Raw genomic sequence first — 11,407 nt, forward strand, 5'->3', positions numbered from 1 at the left:
GGGGCGCGGGCTGGGTTTGGGTGCGTCCCTGGGGAGGAAATAAAACCCCAACCAGGCGGCCCTGAGGAGCTGGTGATGAGTGAAACGTGCGGGGTGGGAGCTCGGGGGTGGGCCTGGGCTGGGGGGGTGAGGGGCGGCTTTCGGGAGCTGGTGCGGCTTCGTCCTTGCTGGGATCACAGAATCCTAGGGGCTGGAAGGGACCTGGAAAGATCATTCAGTCCAACCCCTCTGCCAGAGCAGGGTCACCCAGAGCACATCACACAGGAACGTGTCCAGGTGGGTTTGAATGTCTCCAGTGAAGGAGGCTCCACAGCCTCTCTGGGCAGCCTGTCCCAGGGCTCTGTCACTCAGGAGCAACTCCTGGTTGTTTGGAAATGGAATGGTAATTAAAAGCACGAACAGCGTTTTGAAGCCGCTTGTAAGGGGGAAGTACAGCTGTTTTTAATGCGCTGTGTTTGCGGGGAAGGCAGCGAGCGGGCTTTGTATCCAGAGCTGGCTGGTGTGATAAACAAGCAGCGCTGGGATCAGTCTGGGCCGCTGTTGCTGCTGAAAGCGCTGGAATTGGCCCTCCGGCCTGGCGCTCGAAGATCGGGCCACTCCCTTTTTGTGAACCCTTCTGTTTCAGCTTTGGCCTGTCAGGGCTTGAACTGAACCAGTTGAACATAATAAAGAATAAATAAGGTGGTACTGTTCCTGTGAGGTGTATGCGCAGAGGAGCTTGCTCTCTTCAAAAGTTAGTTTTGTAGTAAAGGTTAATCATGTATTTTCTTTTTTTTACCCAGTTGCCAGTTGGGCTTTCTTTAAAGCATTGACAGCAAACCTGTTTCTCTGTCAGCACCTCATGCTACATTAGTAAGTTGCAGTCGGTGTGCGCCCTATTGTAGTTTTGCATAATGCAACATGCGGTTTTAAATAGAACTTTAAAGAAAAAAAACGCTTTAATCCTGCTTCAGCTAGCCGTTTTTATCCATCCAAGTATGAAATTTTCTTCTTTGCCGTTTGCAGTTGCTGTCACTTTGGCATAGATTCAGAGAGGACAATGTCCAGTGTTCCAGTGGCTGTGGTGACTGGGTCCAACAAAGGGATCGGGTTTGCAATTGTGCGGGCCCTGTGCAAGCAGTTCCCGGGGGATGTGTACCTGACAGCCCGAGACCCTGGCCGTGGGCAGGAGGCCGTGGCCAAGCTTCAGGAGGAAGGGCTGCGTGTGCTTTTCCATCAGCTGGATATCGATGATCTGCAGAGCATCAGAGCTCTCCGGGACTTCCTTAAGGAGAAGTATGGAGGGGTGAATGTGCTGGTTAACAACGCAGGGATCGCTTTCAAAGGTAGGAATCGTGCCGTCTGGGGTAGTCCTGTGAGCTACAAAGCTGTATGGCAAAGGGTAGTACGTTTGTTAAGGATTTTACAGAGTTCTTATGTGGGACTTCTCTGACAGTGGCATGCTGCTTTTTTGGCTGGGCAGGCTGCCTGCTTTCTTAAGCTTGATGAAGAGGGCAATGTGAAGTAGCTCTTCCTCTAGCATCTGTTGGGCTAAATGAGCATGTCGAGATGCTGCCCTGGAGTACTGTGTTTGCATGACATACAGAGCATGAAAACATTAGGCACACGGTATGTGTGAACTAAGTTGAGTTTATTGCCTCAGTGCCCACAAGTTTCAGCAGGCGCATGGGAGCCCATCATCTGTGTGAGTATCAGCTGTGTTCCTCAGGGTTATGTATTTTCTCTCTTCTGCAAGTCTCTTGCTTTGTTCTATACATTACCTGCTCAAGGATTCCAGTTCATAAAAAATAACATTTGCCCAATGGGTTATTTTGTCATTTTTAGTTATCTTTAACTTTCTCAGGCCATTCAGTTACCTATAGAACTATTAGCCTAAACCTTGCTGTGCTGAACAAGAATTTAACCCTTTCATCTTTTAGTGACAGGAAGACAGGGAAAGTGAGGAAGACATAGCAGTTCTAAGGTAGAAGAGTGCATTCTCCTTGTAGATGTTTATAAAGAGTTGAGAGTCATGATAGCTCCAGATAGAGCAAATCAGAAGTATGACTACTAGTTCATTTCCCTGCCAATACAAACTTGTTCTTGCTGCATTTTCTGGAGATATATATATATAATCTCTTTACCTGTCCACTTAGGACATGTAACTGTTCAAGGATGGTGTTATGGTGACTCATCCACTGTGACAACATGAGTTAAGAAAGCCTGTCAGGTAGTATGGATCAAACATCATCTGCTGCTGAAGTTGGAGCTTCTCATGAAGCGGGAGTGCAGCAGTGATGTGCTGAAGTCCAGATACTGTATATTTTGCATGCTGCTTTGCAGGAGGATTGTGTTCAAGATCAGCTTAATAAGAGGCAACTCTCAGTATAATTGTCTGAGCTTCAGGGTTTGCTCAAGATAAAGTGTTAAAAACTTGCAGCAAAAGTTAAATTTGTAATTTCATAATAAGGGCCTTCGCTCAACCTATTAGTGACAGTGAGTTTGAGCGAGACTGGCCTGCAACTACAGCAGTTGGAGTGCAGTGTGTGTTTCCTGCTGCTGACTTTGCAGCAGGTGTAGCCTCTGTCAAGGTGGGTATTTGGACAAATGAAATAAAAGCTCGTCAAACAGCTGCAGCAAGATTTTCTAGAGTTCATCTGTGAGAAACCTGAGATTAGTTCTTGTGGAGCTACAAAATGTAAATAGATAGTGTGACCAGTGAAGTTCCTGTTACTTCCTTTACTACATTATCATTTATCTTTTTTTTATTATTCAGAAGTTGCTTCCAGATATTTAGCCTAGACCTTGTTCAAGCTGACAACTTACTATGAGTCAGCAGTAGGTCATACAATTAAGAAATATGACAGAGGAGCCAGTTGTAACTGTTGATGTATCTAACACAGAGGCTAGAGGGATTAAAACCTGTGAAGAACTTACTGTGATCTTAACTCATTTTGGCTTTAATTCTTGCTTCCAATACTGGGATTTGTACTCAAGGTTTCTTCTTGTCTCGCCAGGTTTCTGCTAGCATCCCAGAATTTATGCTTTCCTTTCTTTATTGTAGTACTGTGTGTTATTGCTGTCTGTCAAAGATTAGATTTACCATTGAATTGGATTTATTGTTCAGGGTTTTGTGCTGCACTACAGATAGTCCAGCAAAGTCCTTATTCAAGCAAAAACTGTTCATGTATGAAATTTTTATGGACCCGTGGGTTGCCTTCTGGGTCAGCTTTTGTGAGAACAGTCATTCTAGTAATGTTTGTTAAATAAAGGGAGTGTGTATCTATTCAGATGTTACAAGTAATTTATCTTGTTAGACAAATTACTGGGTTTGGGAGTGAGTGTAGGGTCACCCTAAAAAGAAATAATGAACCAGCCTGTGGCTTGTAACAAAGCTACAGTTAACCTGAGCTTAGCGACATTAAGATCTCTGGCAGCATTTGGTTTGGCCTATTTATATGGCTATACAAAGAATTACAGGTAACTTCTTCAAAGCCTCCACAAAGGAAATGTAGCTGTTTAGCTTTGTCATGGGCAAACCTTCCCTCTTTTTGGCATCCTTTTATACTAGTTGGAGTGGGATTTGGGAAGCCTCTGTTGCAAGGTGGGTAGGGAAGCAGAAGTTTGGAGTTGTGTAGGGTTTTTGTTCCCTTTCTTCTCCCTCTGTCATAATTCATGCAGTAGGTCATGGTCTGGCTTTGTGACTCAGATTTAAATGGAAGCAAGCGATTTGCAAAACTTTACGCTGTCGGTGCCCATTGCTTTAGAGTATGAATAAGTTATCCATTAAAGCCACATTTTGCAACAAAAACAGAACTACATTAAATACTAAGTGACCTGTTACTGCTTGTCTTTTGAGTTAGCATACATCTAGGCTGTGGAGGCAAGTGAAAACCTCCCTCACCCGTGTAGGTGGCCTTCATCGCTGCAGACATAGGGCCTGTAGCAGAAGAGGAGGAATGCAGTTACTTTGACTCTCACTTCCCCCTCAAAGGGGTCACATGGCATATGGTTTATTGCTGAGTCAAATTGTAAGCTGATGGCACATTGTACCCCACTTTTGGTGGTGGCAAGCTGTCAGTTCTGTCTGGTTAAATCATATCATTCCAGTGCAGTTCCATGGTTTGCTTATGCTTACCTAGGTCAGCTCCCTTTCCTAGCTACTCAGTCCTGCTCTGATGTTCGCAAAGGTCTGTCAGTTCAGGGGGTGGTTTTGATGCAAGTATTTCTCAGCTTTGGGTTTGGTTGTTTGTTTTTTCAGACCTCACCAAATCTTACCCTTGCATTCTTTATAGAAGCTTTTATGGTGTTTGTTGGAATTTGGCACTGCTCTTCAAGTCTCAGCTAAGAACCTGAGGCAGGACAACATAAGAAGTAGGTTATAGAAGCAGTTGTCTACCGTATTGTTGTCAGTACTAGGGTGGTAGTCTAACCTTCAGTAGCGTCATCCGAGAGTTAGGATCTTCCCTTCTGATTCCCCCTCCGTCCCTTCCCCTTTTATATCAGGATCGTGGTGAAGTAATGTGTTATGCATTTAAGAGGAGGTGGCACCTCAAAGTTCACATGCATGTGGTAGTGTCAGCCCAGACTGAGCATTGGGTGATAGTAAGTACAGGCAGGTCAGTGGGCAGGCTGGGCAGCACACTCTGTGAGAACAGCCTTTCTTTGTCTCTTCCATATAAAAGGCAGAAAGACAAATGGCCTGTGGGTTGGCAAATGACTGACTCTCCTTGGGCAAAGCTAAAACCTTCAGCTAAGAAGTAGCAAAAACATAATTATCTCATTATTAATATAATACTGCAGATTGGATCTGGATATTTTTCTAATGGGGAAGTGAGTGTCAGTGATGTTGGATTTGTTTCTTATGTATTTTAATTGATAGTATGCCTGTTTCCTAATTCTAAAAAAAAAAAAAGGGAACTAAGATAAACTTCTGAGTTTTTGCAGTTGGGCAACTTTCTTTCAAACAGTAGTACAAATTTAATTTTTAATATTTTTTTTTCCCCTCACTATCACCCCTGATGAAAAGTTCATGACACAACGCCATTTGCAGTCCAAGCAGAGGTTACACTGAAGACAAACTTTTTTGGAACCAGGAATGTTTGCACAGAATTGTTGCCTCTTGTGAAGCCTTATGGTAAGTGTAATGTAACAAGTAGATAAATACTTTTGTATGGATTTTGGTCCTCGTTAAATAGGAAAATCCTGCCCTATCTTAAGAGTACTGCCCTGTAGTAAGAAGAGTGTACCTTGCTGTAGTGTAGGTAAGAGAGCAGATGACCTTTCTTGTTCCTCAAAATCTCTGCTGTGTATATGTAAATCTACCTTCAAGCTGATTACATTATTCTGTTACGGATTGAAGTAAAATTCTCATGGTGCTCTCAAGAAGACACGAAGAACTTACCTGTAAGTTGTTACTGCTTCAGAAAGGACCTGTTGATGATAGAACTAGCATAAGGTAGTATCTAAAAACTGTGTTTCAGCTGAGTTTGATGTGACATGCCTGATCTTGCTACTGCTGAAAAAAACTCAACAGGCTGTTTGTCTCTATCTAGGTCACAGCCTTTGCTGTATATGCAAGTGTTGTTATAAAAGGCACTTGAAGATATACATGAAGTTGCTGTGATTTGGGGATGTTAGGAGGAACTAGAAGAAAACACTTTACCCAAGATGGTAAACAGAATGGAGGAGACCAGGGTCAGAGAAGATAGATGTATCAATAATAGAGTTGTTAGCAACATGCAATAGAATGGAGGAGACCAGGGTCAAAGAAGACGTATCAATAATAGAGTTGTTAGCAACATGCAAATCTGTATTCATTGGATGACTGTCCCATACAGAATGCTACTGTTCTCAAAACTGGCTAGCACTGGAAGTGCTCTGGAATGCTACTGATGTATCACAGATTATTTTAAAAGAAGGTATTTGGATACAATAACCAAACAAAAGCCAAGTTCTTTTTTAATACAATTATTTTCAAGACTTGTGATCACTAGGTGTTTTCATGGATATTTAGATAAGTGTTTGCTGCTATAAGTGAAATGTAGTTTAACATTTAAATATACCTGTGTTTTTAAGAAAAGTCAAGTAGATGAGAGAAGTTGGGTACTGTTAGTCCCTAGGGAGGAAGAAAAGAACAGAGTAAATTAATTTTGGCGGCCAGTAGAGAAGAGAGTAAACAGTGCCAAAATTGCACTTTAGTCCTCTTGTACTAAGGGTGAAAGAGGAGTGTGTTAATAAAGTCATTCACAGAACAGATTTGGTTTTGTGGCTTTTAAGATCTAAATCCTTATTTTCATTCTCTTGTTCATTGCCAGAATGGCTGTGAACTACCAAGAAAGAAGGAAGCATGATTTAGGGGAAGATGAGTGAGTTACTGATTCAGCTGAATCCTCTGAACTGAAGTGCTTTGAGATAAATAGCTTACTGAATTTTTGAATGCTGGGATTTGTAAATCTTGAGTGTTCTGTAAACAAGCTGATGGTCTCACTGCATTAAGAACTGGATTGCTTTAGTTGTGTATTATGCTGGCTTTTGAGGTACGTTCTCATGGCACTTCACTCAAGCTGTTGCAGAAGCCAGAACGTTTTCCTCCAGAACTTCAAGAGTTTGGCTTCCATTACTGAGAAGACTGTTGACTATTAGGAATATGCCTACGGATTGTAACGGGTTATTTCCTGGAAGCATTCCTGAAATTTGATAAGAGAGCTTTTGCAGGTTCACACCTTAAATTACCCTTTGTAATGGAATTCACTAGAAACACTTGAAATTGCGTTAACAGTGATCTTCCAGAAACTAAAATAGCCCACACAAAGTATTTTACAGGTATTCACCTAAGTAGTGAATAGACAACTGTAGAAAAAGCCTCAGTCTGGGCTTCTTTAGTGTGTGTAAAAGTAATCAGTCTTTATTCTCTTTTACCAGGTAGAGTGGTGAATGTCTCTAGTATGGTAAGCTGCTCAGCTCTGGGAGGCTGCAGCCAAGAACTACAGCAAAAGTTTCGCAGCAACACGATCACTGAGGATGAATTAGTGGATCTCATGACCAAATTCGTGGAAGATACCAAGAAAAGTGTTCATGAGAAAGAGGGTTGGCCAAATACTGCCTATGGGGTATCCAAGATCGGTGTCACAGTCTTATCCAGGATTCAAGCCCGGATGTTAAATGAGAAAAGAAAAGGTGACCACATCCTTGTCAATGCCTGCTGTCCTGGGTGGGTGAGAACAGACATGGCAGGTCCTAAAGCTACTAAATCACCAGATGAAGGGGCTGAGACCCCAGTTTATTTGGCCCTTTTGCCTTCTGATGCTGATGGTCCTCATGGCCAGTTTGTTAGTAACAAAACTGTTCGAACCTGGTGAGCGTGGGATGTGGACTCATGCAAGTGCTGATGTGACTGTGGATCCACCTGTGCCCTGGTAGGGGGCATTTACCCAGAGCAGTCACATCCTGTCCACAGCAGCAGCAGGATCCTTTGTCATTACAATGAGGGCTACAGTTATGGTACTTCCCTGGGATTAAGTCTACACTTTCCCAACAGTCTCCATTATCCTTCTCACAGCATTATCTGTGCAGCCTGAAATCTAATCTGTTGGTGTTTCAGCCCAGATGATACAGGCTAATCTGGCATTGCCCTAATGGAAAGGTGTGTGGTCTTGTTTACCTGAATTTACTCTTAGTTAAATCATTGCCAGCTCTTCTCCCACTCGCCTGAGACAGATTTCTGACATAGAGCTGGGATGAGAAAGCAGATGCCTTACACTTTCTTAGCAGAACAGATCTCTTTTTAAGGACCATAAATGCTTCTTGAGGTTGTACAGTAGGGTTTATTAAAAGGGTGAGGGGGCTGTTCTGAGATTTACAGTGTGACCAGTGTGGGGGGAGGCTAGTAAGATCAGAACAGAATCACTGCTGTGTAGAGATTCCTTGTTATAAGTACAATTACAAATACTGATACAGTTACCAATACCATTAATAGGAAACCTTAATCAGTTGGTTTAATATGTGTATCAATAAATGATTACTTGTGTTCATCCATCTGGCTTATTCTGATATTTAAAATGTATAGTGTTTGAAAATACACTTTCATTTTCTGAAGCTAAGTTTAAAGCTGGAATGTATGGCTTTTGGACTACATAAATATAAAATAAACTACAGAACTGATATAACAAGCTGTTCCTCAGGACTTTTGGTTCATGTTTTGCAGACCCAGAAGTTTCCATATTAAAAACCTGGATTAAGTGCTCTCCATGTAGTAGAGAAAATGAACTGCAAATGTTACAATACTGTTGCAGGATAGAACTGAAATACATCACTACCCTGGTAATCAAAACAAGCCATCCAAGCAAAATCACAAGTAGAGGAAGCAGTGACATGGAGGGCACCAAATTTGTTTTCCCATTATAAAGTCTGGTTCCTCATTTCAAATGTTTAATCTTGAGAGGCTGCTACACCACTGCAATCTGTAGAGGCGGAGCCAGGGGGCAGCAGAGCCACCTCGAAGAGCCCCAGCCTGTGGGGTGGCTGGCTGCAGGGGCTGGAGTGAGGTTCTGCTTGGTCATCCCCCACTCTATAACCATGCAGCTCTTTATCCACCACGTCCTGCCAGCCAGCACAAAAGCCATGGCAGGGGCTCTGGGGCCCTGCTTCATCTTTAATAGAATCATAGAATTGTTTGGAAGGGACCTTAAAGATCATCTAGTTATGCCCCTGCCATGGGCAGGGACACCTCCCACTTGACCAGGTCACTCAAAGCCCCATGCATCCTGGTCTTGAACACTTGCAGGAAGGGGGCAGCCACAACTTCCCTGGGCAACTTGTTCCAGTGTCTCGCCACCCTCACAGTAAGGAATTTCTTCCTAATGTCTAACCTAAATCTATACTCTTACAGTTTTAAACCATTACCATTCATCCTATCACTACATGCCCTTGTAAAAAGTCCCTCCTGTGCTCTCCTGGAGACCCTCACAATTACCTATAAACCTGTCATCAGTAATGAAAAATCAGTAATAGGCATGTTAATTCTTAATCAGGAGTCAGCAAGACTACCACAGTGGCTTTAGCTGACTGCATTTTACATTGGTTTCCCTTGGTGCAGTTTGTGTTCAGAGAAGCCTTGGATCAAAAGATGTTGGACATAATGTGTGGTTTTAGTAATCACTTATCAGCGCAGAATGAAGCTGTAATTATTAGTTGGTCTTTTAAGGATACAGTAGCTTTTGTTTTTAGGAAAATGGAAGTTGGAAATGGAGTCATGCCCAGAGCTCGTTGAAGAGCAGGATGAGTGCTGCTCCGAAAGTTCTCATGGTAATCTATTATCTGTGAAGAAAAATATCGGATGCCTTTGTTTAGGGCAACAGCACAGTTGCAAAATGCCTGTGTGAAATTTTTTATGCATTTGATGTATTACCCACAGACTGCCTACAGTATGACAGCTCCAAAAGCCATCCAGGTAATGCAGGAACTTATCATTCTGATGAATAAGCAAAAGAACTGTAGTTTGTATATGCTCTTCTGGTTGTGTTAACGGTATCTCAGCAAAATACAACTTGGCTGTTCTGATTTAAGAGTAGCTTGTACACAACTTTAAGAGGAGTAATCCAACAATGGAGAGCATACCTAGTTCTTTGTACTTGAAATGCTGCTTGAGTCATTAAGTTTCAAAAGTTATATGCCCTTCTGGATGGTATATACAAACTTTCTGAACAAACCTTGACCCAGGTTTTCTATGGTTTGTGCAAAGACCAGACTGTAAGAGTCATAGGAAAGTCTACTGTGGCTGGGTAGTATCCATTGTAAAATTAAAAATAGTTTCTAAGTGTCCCCTGGGCTCTACAAAGCTCCTTCTAAGTCCAACTCAGAATGTTGGGCGTTTTTTTTTCACATTCAAGCTGAGCAAATAATAAATTTGAAAGTTTCACAAAAGATTTATTTCAAATTATTGTGTTTAGCCCTTTCACAGTGCTTATTCTTTGTTAAACCTACTTTGTTTCAGGGTGAGGAAGCAAAGTGGAAGATGATTGCTAAGTAGTCATCTTCAGAAATGTCATTTCTCATAGTGAAACTGATTATGGATACAACCTCAGCTGTAGGAGATGGACACAAGAGGCGGCAAATATTGGCAGTTCACAGGACCAGTCAGTCAGGAAGGTGCTTGTGCAGTAGAAGCACATCCCCTGCTGTCAGTGGTAGGAGGACTGTGTCCCAGGAACAGAGCTGGGACTGCGTGAGGCAGACTGCCAGGGGAGGGCACTTTGCTGAGAGCAGAATTGGAAGACAGGCCGTACAGCATGTGTGGGAGGCTGGATCTTTGGACAGAGCTTGCATTGTTCAATCAAAATTTCTTTTTTTTTTTTTTTCATAAGTTGCCTCCTCGTTTCTCTCCCGTGCCCATTGTGTCTGAAGTGTTCTGTTGCTTTCAGATTCTGGCATGCTTCCTGAGTGGTTATTGTGTAAAGTTTAAGAGTTAGGAACGGGATGAAATAATAATGATCTGTACTACTGTATAAAACTTTTACTCATTATTTACTCTTTTTCTTTTTACAGTGTGTTGGTATCATTTTTACTTTGGAATTTATTAGCCAAAGAAAATGTCTGGCAATGCAGTAGCAGCAGTGACAAGGGACAATAAAGAAATTGGATTAACAATTGTGAGAGCTCAGTGGAGGCAGTTTCTTGGGGATGCTGTAGCTTGTGCAAGATGCAGTCAGGCAGCAGTGGCAAAACTTTGGGATTGAAAGCTGAACCTGCTGCCCCATATGGTATGAACAGTGTGGAGGGCCTCTGGACTTTCTGATGGAGATACTACAGGCATCCCAGTGTGCTGGTTAACAATGCAGCCATCATTTTTAAAGGCTGTAGTAGGCCAGCTATTTGACAGGGAAACAGGGAAAATTTGGAAAGCCAGTGATCTAAAAGTATGGGGGCAATTAGTAAGGCGACTGGTCTGCTTTAAACCTTTTTGAGTCTAAAGGGAATTACAACCAGGTAATTTCTATCTGGATCCCCTCCAGTGCTGATAACTGCAGTGTGGGCCAGACTTGTAATCCGTTACGGTTCCCACACAACACAGTGCAGTGCATCTGCTCTTCAAAACTGCACCACAGACACGCATAGAAAGCCTGAAGTCACTTTACCTAAAGAGCTGAAGAGAATATACGTATCTTAACTTGTTGTTTCCTTAAAGCTTCCATTTCAGTGTTTTTCTATGCAAATACTGAAGATGACAGATGTAGGCAGTGTCCTGACTTGGAATGCTGTGGCGTTCCTCTCGGCGTAGTTGTAATTATATACGCTGCCCAGTATTACTTACATGCTGAATATAATTCAAACTGCAGTCTCGTGTTGCTGTAGGAATGTCTTTAGCTTTTTAATCTCAAATAATGAAAAAAGAGAAGGAACAATCATGATGTTTTGCAATAGAAATTCT

The 11,407-nt window shown here is 42.4% G+C and overlaps 1 protein-coding gene across 1 annotated transcript; it reads left to right on the top strand.

Moving 5' to 3' along the window:
- Positions 1 to 1,009: 1,009 nt before the first annotated feature.
- On the top strand, positions 1,010 to 7,366 carry LOC104391178 (carbonyl reductase [NADPH] 1-like). Its single transcript, XM_010000413.1, has 3 exons — positions 1,010 to 1,325; positions 5,009 to 5,116; positions 6,904 to 7,366. The coding sequence occupies exons 1-3, from the start codon at positions 1,040 to 1,042 to the stop codon at positions 7,338 to 7,340; spliced, it is 831 nt and encodes a 276-aa protein (XP_009998715.1). The 5' UTR covers positions 1,010 to 1,039; the 3' UTR covers positions 7,341 to 7,366.
- The last annotated feature ends 4,041 nt before the right edge of the window (positions 7,367 to 11,407 follow it).

This window comes from Chaetura pelagica, unplaced genomic scaffold, assembly GCF_000747805.2.
Source record: "Chaetura pelagica isolate M959 unplaced genomic scaffold, ChaPel_1.0 scaffold244, whole genome shotgun sequence".
Taxonomy (NCBI): Eukaryota; Metazoa; Chordata; class Aves; order Apodiformes; family Apodidae; genus Chaetura; species Chaetura pelagica.